We start from the raw sequence: 18,770 nt of genomic DNA on the forward strand, positions 1-18,770 counted from the left end.
GTCTGTTGTGTTTCAGTTTAATGTTTACTCTAAGGCAGATCTGGCAAATACAATTACTGAATAAATCTCAGACATCTGAAAGAAAAAAAACACAATGAATCACAAGTGCAGTGATAATTACACCTTTATAATGTGTCTGTTACAGTAAGGTTTGTATCAGATGCATGAGCAGGTGCACTCCTCATTTTCTGTGTGGGAGTGACTGATACCAAACCTACCTACCTGTTTGCATGTGTTTTTGATGACATCTTATTAACAATACCAAGAAATAAATCAGACTGGCAAGAGCTGAAAGAAAAAGAAAAACACAAACTAACACTAATCAAGACAACCACAGCAAAGTTGGTTAGTTCCTTTGAGATTACTGTTGCATCTATGGCAGTGTATGATATTTGAGATAGATACAGTAGAAACAGAGGAAGTACAGAGATCCATGCTTTCTTTCTACAGATTCTCAGCTCTCATGCTGTGCTGCTTACCTCTCTGTGAGTTTTTAGCTAAAACATTCCTGTGGTGTAAGATGTGTCATCTGCAGATACCACAGAGCTGTTCAGTTTTTGAAAGAGCAGCATAGTGTGAAAAACATAAGTGGACTTGATACAATTTTCACAGACTGCAACAAAAACATGATGCATGAATTCATACTGATCAAGCGTTGATTAATGGTTGATGCAGGTTTGTAGTCACTGCAGGGATACGCTCAAAGGTTTGCTCGTTACCTCAAGCATTGTGCTGTATGACTTCAGGATAAATATTAAACCTAATGTTGACTATCACTGGAGTAACACTAGTGTTGTAATATTGGAGATCAGTCTTTGTCTCAAGACCACTTTTTTAACGGTCTCGGTCTCGTCTCAGAAAATGACTACATTTTTACTTGGTCATGTCTTAGTCACAAAGACAAAGATTTCATTTCAAGACCACAGCTATAGGGGTATCTCTATAAATTGCCAAATCTAATTCTAAATTTTTGTTGCTGTGACCGCCTGTCACCCTTCCCCACCCCTCTTCACACACCAAGCAAGTGAATGTGGGCGACTGGGGAGGAAGTTGTGGCTGTCTGCGAAGAGACGTCAGACAAATATTGTGCATGAAATTTGACTACGTAAACTACAAAGAGTTCATCTGCAAAATAGAGTCCAAAAGAAAACACACAGCAGTGTGTAAAGTCTGCAGTGCATGGTTAGGACCATGGTGGACAGTACAACGGGCACTGTTGTGGTGTCCTGTCCTGTCCTTGCATCGTTGGGACAGTAGCTAGGCCTATGTTTGTTTTTTTTGGTAAAGTCTTAGTCAACTAATTGGCTCATACAGTAGGTAGATGTAAGTCAGTCCACTGGCGCAGCCATTACCATTTGTTTGCTTCACACAACCGACACTGGGCTGGACCAGTTACATCCTACTATGGTCCCCTATGTCACGTCCTGGCTGACATTGTGTGCAGAAGGTGCTAAAAGAAGAAGCAAGCAGGTAGAAGCAGAACCCAGAACAACATGCAGAGAAGGTGTGGTTTATTTGGTGCTTTCAGTGGAAGTACAAGTGCAGCATCAATGCAACAACACGGGTCGTGAGGGAGAGCGAGAGGGACAGAGAGTGAGCCAGCCAAGCAGAATGGAGATGCTGAATTAGAAAGCAACAAAATAAGAAAATAGGCTATTAGACTGATGATGTGTATGACATCCACTATACCTCACGGGCCAAGAAGACAACACTTAACACCACATGCACTTAAGGCGTGTGCAAGGATGAGTAATGTCTGGCCGTTTGTTGTGGGTTGGTCTGGGCCAAATGCCAGCACTGATTTTTTTGTCCCAGTCCACCTCTGCTTTAGGAAGCATTAAGAAAGTTAAGTGTAAGTGATACTGACAACGCTACCCAGCTAAATTATGTTATTGTTTGAGATAAATGATGGCCAGAGAGACTACATAAAGCTACGTAGCTAATGTATATTTACATTACATCAGTGTTAGCTAAAGTTAGGTCTGACATAAAAGCTACATACTGAAGTAACATTACAGCTCCCTCACTTGGTTAAGAGACTACACTACATCTACATTTGCACTAGCAGCTCTGTGAAGCTGTTCTTAGGCACGATGGTCCTTTAGGTTAAATGCTAACATGCTAATGCAGATGCTAATCATCTTTGTTTAGCATATTAGAATTATTGCATTTGTCAATTATCACAAAACAAAGTAGCCTACAGCTGAGTGTCAGTAGTGTTACAGGTATTTGGTCAAATTAAAATTCTGATGGTGTTGGTAGAGGGAAAGTCGGGATCGCCAAAGTTACAATTACAATGTATGCTGAAGGGAACATGAATTTATGACATGACAATCAAACCAGTAGTTTTTGTGGCATTTCACTCAAAGCAACAAATGTGAAAAGTCTTTGATATGTTTTCATCTGTAACTCTAAGTTACTCTAATTGTAAGTCTGAGTTGTGTATCTTTTGTTATCTGTTCCAGTGTGTGGGTGATTAAACTGGTTTAACTGGTTGTTGTCAGTGTTATATAGCTGTTGTGGGATTTAACCCAAACCATATGCCGGCAGGTTCTGTGTTGGTTTTCTTACAAGGCGGAAAGGTGATTTATAGTGATGTGCAGAGGTTTTTTGAAGGATTCTCATTCTTGCTCCACCAGGGGGAGCTCTAATGTTTTAGACATGTCTCCTAGAAGGACTAATTTTTGTTCTCTGCTGCTCACATATGAAACTCTGGAACAGTTTATGTTGCACTAGTGTTTTTCTATATGTGCTTTTTTTATTTTAATGTCACTGATGACACTGCCACTGATGTTTAATTTGTATGTGCATATCAATCTGTTTGGTCAATTTGTGGAATGGTTTGGAGCTGCAACTAAAACAAAGTACAAACATAAATCAGTTTTAAAAAGATGTACAAAAAACTTTTCTTTGGGGGGGGGCTTTTTTGCCTTTATTCATAGGACAGGTGAAGACATGACAGGAAAGGGGGCATTTATTGTTTATTGAACTTTACTGGTATTCTTGTTTGTTCTCTTATCTTTATCTTATCTTTTCTTTTTAATTTATTTCTATTGTTTTATTTATTTATTTATTTATCTATCACAAGTTCAAATAATTTTCATTATTTCCATCCCTTCATTGATGCTGAATCTACAGTATGTAATACTACACTAACATGTTTATTGAGTGGTATTGATTTGTCACCAATTATGCATGTATGTATATATATATATATATATATATATATAGATAGATAGATAGATAGATAGATAGATAGATAGATAGATAGATAGATAGATAGAGAGATAGATAGAGAGATAGATAGATATATAAATAGTTTCTTTTTACACTAATCTGGCACCACAAGGTCACTTTTCTTTTTCTTTTCTTCTTTTCTTTACACTTTTCTCCCAAAAGGACCACAGCAAATATAATGTTTTTAACTTTATTGTGTCACCCTATATGGATTTTTAATCATCTGTGTAAGAAGCAAGCCTCAACTGTATATCCTCATTATAAATTATCAAATAAATCAATCAATAATACCAATCCACAACTTATAATATCAGCAGGAAGTACAAAACATGAATGAATGATCCTTGTTTGAAGTATCTTAATCAAATTGACCTGTTCACATGACCTGTATCTTAATCATAACATATTCACAAACTCATTAAACCTGTTAAGAAGTTTTACAATGACATCAAGCAAACCATAACACATACAGTAAATGTAGACAATATTGCATAGTTTAAAGATTTTATCATTGGTTTTACAGTAGTATCAATCACCTAGTTGTAACTATCCTCAGTTACTAAGTAATTAGGTTTACCCATAAATCCATTAACATCAACAAAGGCAGAGTAAAAATTAGAAACATCTCCCAGTATAACACAACACAACCGACAAAATTATCTGTCTCTGTATCTGAATTCGGATAGAAGACCACAAGGAGGTGACTGCATTAGTTTTAGCTTCAAGTACATAATTAACTGGCAACTGAGTATGTAGTTGATTTTCCAAAGCCAAGAGAACATTTTATAACACTTCCCCACACTAGTATGTCAACACTCAGTTGATGCCCATTGCAAATGGTAAATTGAACCCCAGGATAGTGATGCCAAGACAAAGAAGAAAAGACTGAACAGCCTTGGAGGACAACGACACAACAGCCAGTGGTGTTTGAGCCTGTGGGGCGTTGGTGGCTGCAGTTTCATTCACAGTTTGTGAGCTGTTGGTGGCTCTTTCCGGACGGTGTAGAAACAGGTGCCTACATTACCCACTGCATCCACAACCACCAGCTCCACATCAGGCGAACAGCAGGATGCATTGTAGGACACCAGTGTTACGCTCTCATTGCCAGCGGCCAGGCTGGTGTTCATGGTCCCGTTGCCCTGTCTGAGGCTAACACGGTCGATACCCGTCCCTTCAGCACCATCAGTCACCTGAACAGAGAGCTCCCACATCGACAAGCGGCAGTTTTCAGAGCAGTTGGACTGCAGACTGAGCAGCTCGCACACCGGCTTAGTGAAATCAGTCACCTATGAGGAGAGGAAAAAGAGGTTGAAGCTGGGTTTTTTATTAGTGATTTAACCACTAAACTAAAGTGATGATGCAATGTACGACATTCATTCTCACTAAATGTCAGCAAACAACTTTTTGTTATGTAAAGATAAAAATGTGTTGAAATGTGTTTCTTCCTCAACTGGGAGGTTACCGTTGTAAGGACAGTGAAACGCATGACGACGTAGTTTGCGTCTGTGTTTCCTGGAGCCTCTGCCTGAATGGTGAGGGTGACGTCAGTCCCGGATGTGGTGTTAAGAGGTGCTGTGACGTTCACTGTACCATTAGCACTGCCTCCAGTTTCCAGGCTTAAACTGGATGGGAAAGTTAAAGCAAAACCTCGGTCATTGGTAGCTTGAATTGTGAAGCTTCCTCCTACACCGTTGGTCGTCACAGAGAAGGGAACTGAAAGTGGTGTTCCTGGCGCTAAGACGCTAATTGAATCATCCTAAAAATGGAAGGAAAGCAGGAAATGGTCAGTATCATTTAATTGGAAAACTGTGGCAATGCAATGTATCTTAAAAGTCACATCAGGTTTTCAGTTGGATTTGTTTTACTTACAACTGTAACAGTGAGAGTGGACGCTGTGATGCTGGTGCCTGACTGCCTTTGAAAGCTCGCTGGAGACGATCTGGAGGAACCATTGCTGTTCTGCCCCTTAATGAGCACCACAAACTCCTCTGAGGGTATCCTGTCAAACTGAACTAAGACATCTCCTCCACTCTGAGCTACCACGCTGCCATTAACCTCTCCCGACCCTGATGAATTAACCAGAATCACTTCTGTCACCGTGATGGAGTCACTCCCGGTCACCGTCACCAACAGGCTACCATTAACACCTTCAGAAGAAGAGAAAATCCACTGAAATATGCTCATCAGATTAAATCAGATTCCTTCTGCGTGTCAAAAATTCTGTTTCTTTTACCAGCTCTGGGACGATTGTCTACAACATCCAAACCTCCAAGTGGGCCCTGCGAGTCTTCCAAAAAGTCAAACAGGAAGTCGATGGGACTATCACCTGCAAATGAAAAAGTCAGAAAATCAACCACATGTAGAACACAGAAGAGCATTTCAATACAATCACTAATAATATTTGTTACTTTTACCATTATTTGGAAGCATATTTATCACCATCATTTTGTTTAAAACAGACCAGGAGCTAAAACAGACAGAGGGTGAACTGAGGGGCTGCATAAAGGCTGGTATAAGATAAATATTTTCTAACTGTGAATGTAAAGCTTCTCTAGTGGAATCCCAGAATAAAATTATAGAGCTTGAAATAAGAATAACATGTCCACTTTAAAGATTAAAATGACAAAACTGAGCACAATCCTCCACAAAACCACAGATCTAATAATATTCTTTCTGCAGAAAGTAGTTCCAATGGAAACCGCTGAAAGCATTGTCTATTCCTGCAACACTGTCTCTGTAAAGACATATTGTTGTTGAATATTTCAGTGATAAATTCAGTGCTTTGAGCATCAGAAACCAATTTTCATTTACCCTCTCTGTGGTGGATATCACAAAATCTCAGAAAACAACAACAAACCTATATGGATGGATACATCTTGATTTGGATGAACCTGCCCTCCTCAGGAAGGGATAGTTACACTTAAAATAATAGCAAAGTATTCATTATGTGATTCAACCACAAAGTTCTCACCTACGACCTTCAGAGTGTAGGGATTTGCTGACGCCATTTTAATTTCCCACAGTCCCGCTTGCGCTTTTAGGTTCAGAGTCTTAAAATTTCCCACTGACTGCGAAGCGGTGATCAGTGATCCTGTCGAGTTGGTGATCTGAGGCACACCTGAAAGCAAAAACCATGGCAAGAACTGAAGCACACTGATTTAAATGGCAAGAGGTTGTATTCGTTTTTAACAACTAGACGAGTGCTTGCAGTAAAACGCAGATCTCTGTGTCACAACAGGTGGTGAAGCACCTACTGCAATGACACTACAACTGCATAATTAACTGGCAACTGAGTATGTAGTTGATTTTCCAAAGCCAAGAGAACATTTTATAACACTTCCCCACACTAGTATGTCAACACTCAGTTGATGCCCATTGCAAATGGTAAATTGAACCCCAGGATAGTGATGCCAAGACAAAGAAGAAAAGACTGAACAGCCTTGGAGGACAACGACACAACAGCCAGTGGTGTTTGAGCCTGTGGGGCGTTGGTGGCTGCAGTTTCATTCACAGTTTGTGAGCTGTTGGTGGCTCTTTCCGGACGGTGTAGAAACAGGTGCCTACATTACCCACTGCATCCACAACCACCAGCTCCACATCAGGCGAACAGCAGGATGCATTGTAGGACACCAGTGTTACGCTCTCATTGCCAGCGGCCAGGCTGGTGTTCATGGTCCCGTTGCCCTGTCTGAGGCTAACACGGTCGATACCCGTCCCTTCAGCACCATCAGTCACCTGAACAGAGAGCTCCCACATCGACAAGCGGCAGTTTTCAGAGCAGTTGGACTGCAGACTGAGCAGCTCGCACACCGGCTTAGTGAAATCAGTCACCTATGAGGAGAGGAAAAAGAGGTTGAAGCTGGGTTTTTTATTAGTGATTTAACCACTAAACTAAAGTGATGATGCAATGTACGACATTCATTCTCACTAAATGTCAGCAAACAACTTTTTGTTATGTAAAGATAAAAATGTGTTGAAATGTGTTTCTTCCTCAACTGGGAGGTTACCGTTGTAAGGACAGTGAAACGCATGACGACGTAGTTTGCGTCTGTGTTTCCTGGAGCCTCTGCCTGAATGGTGAGGGTGACGTCAGTCCCGGATGTGGTGTTAAGAGGTGCTGTGACGTTCACTGTACCATTAGCACTGCCTCCAGTTTCCAGGCTTAAACTGGATGGGAAAGTTAAAGCAAAACCTCGGTCATTGGTAGCTTGAATTGTGAAGCTTCCTCCTACACCGTTGGTCGTCACAGAGAAGGGAACTGAAAGTGGTGTTCCTGGCGCTAAGACGCTAATTGAATCATCCTAAAAATGGAAGGAAAGCAGGAAATGGTCAGTATCATTTAATTGGAAAACTGTGGCAATGCAATGTATCTTAAAAGTCACATCAGGTTTTCAGTTGGATTTGTTTTACTTACAACTGTAACAGTGAGAGTGGACGCTGTGATGCTGGTGCCTGACTGCCTTTGAAAGCTCGCTGGAGACGATCTGGAGGAACCATTGCTGTTCTGCCCCTTAATGAGCACCACAAACTCCTCTGAGGGTATCCTGTCAAACTGAACTAAGACATCTCCTCCACTCTGAGCTACCACGCTGCCATTAACCTCTCCCGACCCTGATGAATTAACCAGAATCACTTCTGTCACCGTGATGGAGTCACTCCCGGTCACCGTCACCAACAGGCTACCATTAACACCTTCAGAAGAAGAGAAAATCCACTGAAATATGCTCATCAGATTAAATCAGATTCCTTCTGCGTGTCAAAAATTCTGTTTCTTTTACCAGCTCTGGGACGATTGTCTACAACATCCAAACCTCCAAGTGGGCCCTGCGAGTCTTCCAAAAAGTCAAACAGGAAGTCGATGGGACTATCACCTGCAAATGAAAAAGTCAGAAAATCAACCACATGTAGAACACAGAAGAGCATTTCAATACAATCACTAATAATATTTGTTACTTTTACCATTATTTGGAAGCATATTTATCACCATCATTTTGTTTAAAACAGACCAGGAGCTAAAACAGACAGAGGGTGAACTGAGGGGCTGCATAAAGGCTGGTATAAGATAAATATTTTCTAACTGTGAATGTAAAGCTTCTCTAGTGGAATCCCAGAATAAAATTATAGAGCTTGAAATAAGAATAACATGTCCACTTTAAAGATTAAAATGACAAAACTGAGCACAATCCTCCACAAAACCACAGATCTAATAATATTCTTTCTGCAGAAAGTAGTTCCAATGGAAACCGCTGAAAGCATTGTCTATTCCTGCAACACTGTCTCTGTAAAGACATATTGTTGTTGAATATTTCAGTGATAAATTCAGTGCTTTGAGCATCAGAAACCAATTTTCATTTACCCTCTCTGTGGTGGATATCACAAAATCTCAGAAAACAACAACAAACCTATATGGATGGATACATCTTGATTTGGATGAACCTGCCCTCCTCAGGAAGGGATAGTTACACTTAAAATAATAGCAAAGTATTCATTATGTGATTCAACCACAAAGTTCTCACCTACGACCTTCAGAGTGTAGGGATTTGCTGACGCCATTTTAATTTCCCACAGTCCCGCTTGCGCTTTTAGGTTCAGAGTCTTAAAATTTCCCACTGACTGCGAAGCGGTGATCAGTGATCCTGTCGAGTTGGTGATCTGAGGCACACCTGAAAGCAAAAACCATGGCAAGAACTGAAGCACACTGATTTAAATGGCAAGAGGTTGTATTCGTTTTTAACAACTAGACGAGTGCTTGCAGTAAAACGCAGATCTCTGTGTCACAACAGGTGGTGAAGCACCTACTGCAATGACACTACAACTGCCAAAAGTGGAGATTTTTCAAACTGTTGTGAAGTAGCAGCATGTCTAAAGCATGTCTAGCTACTATGCCTATGTCATTTGTGAATTAAAGCTTATTAACTGCTTCAATAATGCAATCAGAAGTTTCACCTGAGGGACTGATGAGAGTGAAGGTGACAGAGCTCCCAGTGATGTAAATTGTGAGGTTTCTGACTGACTCGTCAACTGTGAAGGTGAAATTTTCTGCCTTTCCTGGACTCCTGGCAGCCTGCAGAAGGGTCACCTAGGAGGTTAAATGAAACTGGTGACACAACTGGATTTTTTTGGAATTTAGAAAAGTCATTGGTAATGGCCAGTGAGAGCATCTTGTTAATACCAGAGAGGAGCTGGAAGACTCTATTATGATGCTGGTGGCTGCTGGGAGCTCGTTCTTTGTGATTTCAATAGCCTGACCTCCTGAAACATCAGCCAGGGCTTTGTACAGCTGGAAATCTGATGCTACCCTCTGACTGGGTTGTTGTTGTTGTTGTTGTTGTTGTTGTTGCTCTTGATTGTTACCACTCTGCCTCCGACGACGAAATCCAGAAAAACTAGTAATCATGAAGTTCACCTGAAAAGAAAACAGCTGGATGAGAATTTAAGGTGGAGAGCCGACTCAGGGGCTTAAAGTTAACCAAATCAGAAAGGTACAGAAATTATGAAATGATTTTTAAAAATAATCAAAATTAAATTCTCAAAACTATTATCTTCACACAGTGTAAACTGTTCATAATCGAATATCTGTATACAATCTACTTTAAAAATGCATCAAATGTCCAATTAGCTGCACTGTGATTAAGATGAATGCTAATGTTAGCAATCCAGCAAATGTAACAGTGATTATGTCATCACTGACATTTTTAAATCAAAATTATGACTTACAATGTTCTGCTTCAGCTTTATAAAGCCCATATATCCATGTAAAAGCTAAAAGCTGTGATATTGTATTTTTTATTTCCACATACGTGCAATCAGGGTCACTTTAAATATGTATTCAAATAAAATTACTAAGTTGCCAATAATCACTATCTACAGTCCCCAAATATTTTTCAGTAGTATCAGTAGTAGTATTGACTGTGTTTTTAGCGTTTGGTGTGTGCAGCTAACGTTAATGGTTGGTCTATCCTTATAATTTCAATTCAATGTGGAGTTCTTCAATGATGACAGCACTTTTTCACAGCTTGATTTTTTTTTTTTTTTTTACAGTGACACTTACTTACTTACTCACCTCTGACTTGGTGCGCTCTATGAGTGCAATCACTGTGCTCCGTAGGTGTTGATCTTTAGCAGATGCATCCGTGAAGAGGAAGATCTCAGAATTACGAGGAGCGGCAGTTAACGCCAGCTTTAAGACCAAGAGATGACAGCAATGATATAGTAGGTTTGACTTAATGTTTTTCATGTTATCGAGATTTGAAATAGTCTCAAAGACATCACAGCACCTGAAGCCCTGAAAGACTCATTTCTGGAGAATCTCCTCCACCAATTGCTGTTAGTGAATTAATAGCAGCCTTGAAGACTTCTGGGTCTGTAGTCCTCGTCACTGGCCCAAAGTCTGGGGTTCAGGTGGAGAAAGCAGAAGATGATTTACAGTTACTGTTATTTTTCTTATTGTAGTGTTGATGTCTTGTTTGAGCAACCATAGTATTCCAACAGGTATTCATCACATGACTGCGCATAAAATTCTGATGGTTTATTTAATTGAGTTCATTGCATTCGGCAGGCAAGTAGATGAAGAGCAAATCCATGAACTTGGTAGCACAAACATCCCTTTACTTCACTTCAAATGAAAAAACTTTGTAAAGTCTAGTCTGAGTAATTAGGTCTTACCTGGATCATGGAAAGGTACAAGAATGTACTCTGAGGGTGCGTTTTTGGTTCCCACTTTGTTGTTGATTATGGAGGAAGTGACAACCCTTACCGCTGCAATGTCATCTCTCATGCTTCCTGTCGTGTCGATCACGAAACAAAGAGCTTTACTGGATCCTTTGGAGATTCCAATCATCCTGAGGGTTGGAAAGTGCCGAAAAAAATTAATAGGTGAAAATCTTTTGCCTTTGTTGTGGCAACAGCTGTTCATGTAGATGCTGCGGCTGGTAGCACCTTCAAATTTCACTGCTTTTCTATTTCAATCTGGTTTTTTTTTGGCTTTATTGCTGAAACATGTATCACCTGTGACAGAAATGACTTTTGTTCTGCAAGTCACTTAAGTGCTGTCACATGATGTACATAACATAATTAACATGGTCTGATCCTAAATCTAACTAAGTAGTTTTTGTGCCGATACCTAAACAAACTGTGACTGTCCTACAGTGTTAATCATGTGCCTGAAACAGAGCGCTGTATGTGACCCTGAGCGGCGACAAACTGTCATGCAATGAGTTAGAATGAGAATGTGTTTATGTATGTAACTGTATTTCACTGGTAGGTGTTGTCCTTTGTTGTACAAATACACTGTGACTTTACATGTCTAATGTAAAATAACATCAAGAACCTATAACTGTGAGAAAACTATAACTTTTCCATTTTTTAAAAGACATTTTAGTTTTTTTTCACATAAAATGATAGTTAAAATACATTTTCAAATTCATCATAATTTCACAAATGTTTCTTTTTATTAAATAGATAAAAGTCAAGTTAAATGTTAAAACTATCACATAACTTACAAAGATACTCCTCATTGTGGTATAACTCTGCAATATGTATTGGAAAAAGTACTGTGTATTGGAAACAGTGGCACTCCAGTGGTTTATGTACCATTGGTGATTTTTTTAAGGATGGTTTATTTTTGTCATACAGTAATCTGGTTGAGCAATTTGATTTGGTAGGAAAAGGGCATTTTTGGAAGTATTTACAGATAAGAAGTTGTATTATGTCAAAGTCCTACAGTCTATTTGATAACATAATTATAAAATATCTCAAATTACCCCTGGAAAATCGTAAGGCCTCACAGTTCTATAAAGTAATTAATTCCCTCTTGTGCGATGTATCTTTCAATATGAAACTGATTTGGCAACGAGATCTTGGAGAAGAAATCGAAGATATCAAATGGTCCAAAATCTTGTCAGGATGTGGTAAATATGTGAAAGAAGCGAGGGGGAAGCTCACACAATATAAGGTATTGCACAGATATTATTACACACCTCTGCGACTTTACAGAATGAAACTGTTAAATACCAATACCTGTTGGAAATGTAAAACTGAAATAGGGACTTTTCGTACACTGTATATGGGAATGTAGTTTGGTCAGACCACTCTGGATCAAAGTGTTGGATATTCTAAGTAGTTGGTCTGGCTCAGAAATCCCCTTAAGTCCAATGTTGTGTTTACTGGGGGACCTATTTGGGTGGAGAAAAAGGGCAGATGCAGATACCCTGGATGTAAGGGTATAGTGAAATCACAGTGCACAAAATGTGTCACCTGCCTCTGCTTCACTCCTGAAAAAAACTGCTTCATGTAGTTCCATAAGCACTGAGCAGCAACACCACAAGTGATGGCAACACATGTCAGGAAAGACACAGGGGACTGACACAAAACATGCACTGAAATGAAGCAGTGATGATCAAACACTGGAATTTGTTGTTTTTGTTTTTCAAATGGTTATGGTAATGGTTATCTTTGTTGATTTAAGAAGTTTAAAGTTTTAAACTTTACACATTTATTTCAATGGGTTGTTCCTAAATGGTACAATGTTGCCTACAGGCAACATTTAGCCAAGAAACTTTTTAAATTCTTTTTAAAATTCTTTTTAATTTAAAATTTAAAATGAATTGTGACTTCTTCATGTTATTGAATATTTTTGCATATGTTTATGAAATAAACAATGTTCAAATTGGAAAAGGAACATTGTTTTTCACTTATGCACCATTATGGTACAATGTTGCCTACAGGCAACGAACCCCAAAAACTTCCAAAAATAAAAATAAAAATAAAATTTCTTCAGATTATGTTTATTTAGTCTATTTTGAGACATAAAAACACATTTCCCTCACTGGCATCATAATGTGTACCATAGAGGGATATGACCATACATACATACATACATACATACATACATACATACGTACATACATACATACACATACATACATACATACATACATACATACATACATACATACATATGAGCATACATACATACATACATACATATGACCATACATGCATACATACATACATACATAAATACATATGAGCATACATACATACATACATACATACATATTAGCATACATACATACATACATATGAGCATAAATACATACATACATACATACATATGAGCATACATCCATACATACATATGAGCATAAATACATACATACGTACATACATATGACCATACATACCGATGAGCATACATTCATACATATGGCCAAACATATGACCATGCATACATACGTACATACATACATACATACATACATACATACGTATGACCATGCATACATATGACCATGCATACATACATACATACATATGACCATACATACATACATACATACATACATACTTATAACCATACATGCATACATATGACCATACAGACATACATACATACATACATATGACCATACATACATACACACATACATACATACATATGGTCATACATATGACCATGCATACATACAACCATACATACATATGAGCATACATGCATACATACATACATACATATGACCATGCATACATACATACATGTGACCATACATACATACATACATACATATGAGCATATATACATACATACATATGACCATACATACATACATACATACATACATACATACATATGAGAATACATACATACATATGACCATGCATACATACATATGAGCATACATACATACATATGACCATGCATACATACATATGACCATACGTACATACATATGACCATACATACATACATACATACATATGACCATATATACATACATACATACATACATACATACATACATATATGAATTCTTTTTATAATTGTTTTTAATTTAAAATTTAAAATGAATTGTGACTTCTTGATGTTATTGAATATTTTTGCATATGTTTATGAAATAAACAATGTTCAAATTGGAAAAGGAACGTTCTTTTTCACTTATGCACCATTATGGTACAATGTTGCCTACAGGCAACGAACCCCAAAAACTTCCAAAAATAAAAATAAAAATAAAATTTCTTCAGATTATGTTTATTTAGTCTATTTTGAGACATAAAAACACATTTCCCTCACTGGCATCATAATGTGTACCATAGAGGGATATGACCATACATAAATACATACATGCATACATACATACATATGACCATACATACATACATACATACATATGACCATGCATACATTCATATGACCGTACATACATGTGAGCATGCATACATTCATATGACCATACATACATATACACATACATAGATACATATGGTCATACATATGACCATGCATACATACATACATACATACATACATACATATGAGCATACATGCATACATACATACATACATATGACCATGCATACATACATACATACATGTGACCATACATAAATACATACATACATACATATGACCATACATACATACATACATACATACATACATATGAGAATACATACATACATATGACCATGCATACATACATATGAGCATACATACATACATATGACCATGCATACATACATATGAACATACATACATACATATAACCATACATACATACATACATATGACCATACATACATACATACATACATACATATGACCATACATACATACATACATGTGACCATGCATACATACATACATATGAGCATACATACATACATACATACATATGACCATACATCCATCCATACATACATACATACATACATATGAGCATGCATACATACATACATACATACTTATGACAATACATGTATACATATGACCATACATACATACATACATATGACCATACATACAAATGACCATGCATACATTCATATGACCATACATACATACATACACACATACATACATACATATGGTCATACATATGACCATGCACACATACATACATACATACATACATACATACATACATACATACATATGACCATGCATACATACATACATGTGACCATACATACATACATATGAGCATACATACATATGAGCATATATACATACATACATATGACCATACATACATACATACATACATACATACATATATATGACCATACATACATACATACATATATATATAAATTCTTTTCATAATTCTTTTTAATTTAAAATTTAAAATGAATTGTGACTTCTTGATGTTATTGAATATTTTTGCATATGTTTATGAAATAAACAATGTTCAGATTGGAAAAGGAACGTTCTTTTTCACTTATGCACCATTATGGTACAATGTTGCCTACAGGCAACGAACCCCAAAAACTTCCAAAAATAAAAATAAAAATAAAATTTCTTCAGATTATGTTTATTTAGTCTATTTTGAGACATAAAAACACATTTCCCTCACTGGCATCATAATGTGTACCATAGAGGGATATGACCATAAATACATACATTCATACATACATACATACATACATATAAGCATACATACATGCATACATACATACGTACATACATATGAGCATACATACATACATACATACATACATACATATGACCATGCATACATACATATGACCATACATACATACATACATACATATGACCATGCATACATACATATGACCATACATACATACATACATACATACATACATACATACGTACTTATGACCATACATGCATACATATGACCATACATACATACATACATACATACATACATATGAGCATACATGCATACATACATACATACATACATATGAGCATGCATACATTCATACATGTGACCATACATACATACATACATACATACATACATAAATATATATATATATATATAAATATGTATATATATATATATATATATATATATATATATATATATATATATATATATATATATATATATACATATATATATTCTTTTTATAATTATTTTTAATTTAAAATTTAAAATGAATTGTGACTTCTTGATGTTATTGAATATTTTTGCATATGTTTATGAAATAAACAATGTTCAAATTGGAAAAGGAACATTCTTTTTCACTTATGGACCATTATGGTACAATGTTGCCTACAGGCAACGAACCCCAAAAACTTCCAAAAATAAAAATAAAAATAAAAATAAAATTTCTTCAGATTATGTTAATTTAGACTATTTTGAGACATAAAAACACATTTCCCTCACTGGCATCATAATGTGTACCATAGAGGGATATGACCATACATGCATACATACATACATACATATGAGCATACATACATACATAAATACATACATACATATGAGCATACCTACATACTTACATACATACATATGGCCATACATACATATGACCATGCATACATACATATGACCATACATACATACTTATGACCATACATGCATACATATGACCATACATACATACATACATATGACCATACATACATACACACATATATACATACATATGGTCATACATATGACCATGCATACATATGACCATGCATACATTTATATGACCATACATACATACACACATACATACATACATATGGTCATACATATGACCATGCATATATACATACATACATACATACATACATACATACATACATACATACTTATGACCATACATGCATACATATGACCATACAGACATTCATATATACATACATATGACCATACATACATATGACCATGCATACATTCATATGACCATACATACATACACACATACATACATACATATGGTCATACATATGACCATGCATACATACATACATACATACATACATATGAGCATACATGCATACATACATACATACATACATACATATATACATATGACCATGCATACATACATACAAGTGACCATACATACATACATATGAGCATTAATACATATGAGCATATATACATACATACATACATACATACATACATACATACATACATACATACATATGAGAATACATACATACATATGACCATGCATACATACATATGAGCATACATGCATAAATATGACCATGCATACATACATATGACCATACATACATACATATGACCATACATACATACATATATACATATGGCCATACATACATACATACATACATACATACATACATATATATGACCATACATACATACATACATACATACATACATACATACATATATTTATAAATTCTTTTTATAATTGTTTTTAATTTAAAATTTAAAATGAATTGTGACTTCTTGATGTTATTGAATATTTTTGCATATGTTTATGAAGTAAACAATGTTCAAATTGGAAAAGGAACATTCTTTTTCACTTATGCACCATTATGGTACAATGTTGCCTACAGGCAACAAACCCCCAAAACTTCCAAAAATAAAAATAAAAATAAAATTTCTTCAGATTATGTTTATTTAGTCTATTTTGAGACATAAAAACACATTTCCCTCACTGGCATCATAATGTGTACCATAGAGGGAAATGACCATACATACATACATTCATACATACATACATACATGCATACATATATACATACATACATACATATGGTCACACATATGACCATGCACACATACATACATACATACATATGAGCATACATGAATACATACATACATACATATGACCATGCATACATTCATACATGTGACCATACATACATACGTACATACCTACATATATATATATATTCTTTTCATAATTCTTTTTAATTTAAAATTTAAAATGAATTGTGACTTCTTGATGTTACTGAATATTTTTGCATATGTTTAAGAAATAAACAATGTTCAAATTGGAAAAGGAACATTGTTTTTCACTTATGCACCATTATGGTACAATGTTGCCTACAGGCAACGAACCCCAAAAACTTCCAAAAATAAAAATAAAAATAAAAATAAAATTTCTTCAGATTATGTTTATTTAGTCTATTTTGAGACATAAAAACACATTTCCCTCACTGGCATCATAATGTGTACCATAGAGGGATATGACCATACATGCATACATACATACATACATATGAGCATACATAAATACATACATATATACATACATACATACATATGAGCATACATACATACTTACATACATACATATGACCATACATACATATGACCATGCATACATACATATGACCATACATACATACATACATACATACATACATACATATAACCATACATACATACATACATACATACATACATATGACCATACATACATACATACATACATACATATATATGACCATGCATACATACATACATACATACATATGAGCATACATGCATACATACATATGAGCATGCATACATTCATACATGTGACCATACATACATACATACATACATATGAGCATACATACATATGAGCATATATACATACATACATATGACCATACATACATACATACATACATACACATGAGAATACATACATAGATATGACCATGCATACATACAGATGAGCATACATACATACATATGACCATGCATACATACATATGACCATACAGACATACATATGACCATACATACATACATACATACATACATACATACATACATACATATGACCATACATACATACATACA

The 18,770-nt window shown here is 36.0% G+C and overlaps 1 protein-coding gene across 1 annotated transcript in view; it reads right to left on the reverse strand.

The window, feature by feature from the left end:
* Positions 1-3,413: 3,413 nt before the first annotated feature.
* Positions 3,414-18,770, reverse strand: part of LOC146319182 (uncharacterized) — a 38,980-nt gene continuing 23,623 nt past the window's right edge. Inside the window, exons 6-21 of the mRNA XM_084730637.1 lie at positions 10,903-11,078; positions 10,515-10,627; positions 10,301-10,417; positions 9,410-9,643; positions 9,184-9,316; positions 8,754-8,900; positions 8,016-8,108; positions 7,652-7,929; positions 7,245-7,538; positions 6,749-7,068; positions 6,209-6,390; positions 5,471-5,563; positions 5,107-5,384; positions 4,700-4,993; positions 4,227-4,523; positions 3,414-4,191 (exon numbers count right to left, since the gene is read on the reverse strand). Coding sequence (XP_084586763.1) covers positions 4,054-4,191; positions 4,227-4,523; positions 4,700-4,993; positions 5,107-5,384; positions 5,471-5,563; positions 6,209-6,390; positions 6,749-7,068; positions 7,245-7,538; positions 7,652-7,929; positions 8,016-8,108; positions 8,754-8,900; positions 9,184-9,316; positions 9,410-9,643; positions 10,301-10,417; positions 10,515-10,627; positions 10,903-11,078 — 3,187 coding nt within the window. The 3' untranslated portion in view covers positions 3,414-4,053. The remainder of the gene's footprint in view (positions 4,192-4,226; positions 4,524-4,699; positions 4,994-5,106; positions 5,385-5,470; positions 5,564-6,208; positions 6,391-6,748; positions 7,069-7,244; positions 7,539-7,651; positions 7,930-8,015; positions 8,109-8,753; positions 8,901-9,183; positions 9,317-9,409; positions 9,644-10,300; positions 10,418-10,514; positions 10,628-10,902; positions 11,079-18,770) is intronic.

Source organism: Lutjanus erythropterus, chromosome 11, assembly GCF_056507025.1.
Source record: "Lutjanus erythropterus isolate fLutEry1 chromosome 11, fLutEry1.hap2, whole genome shotgun sequence".
Lineage (NCBI taxonomy): Eukaryota > Metazoa > Chordata > Actinopteri > Lutjaniformes > Lutjanidae > Lutjanus > Lutjanus erythropterus.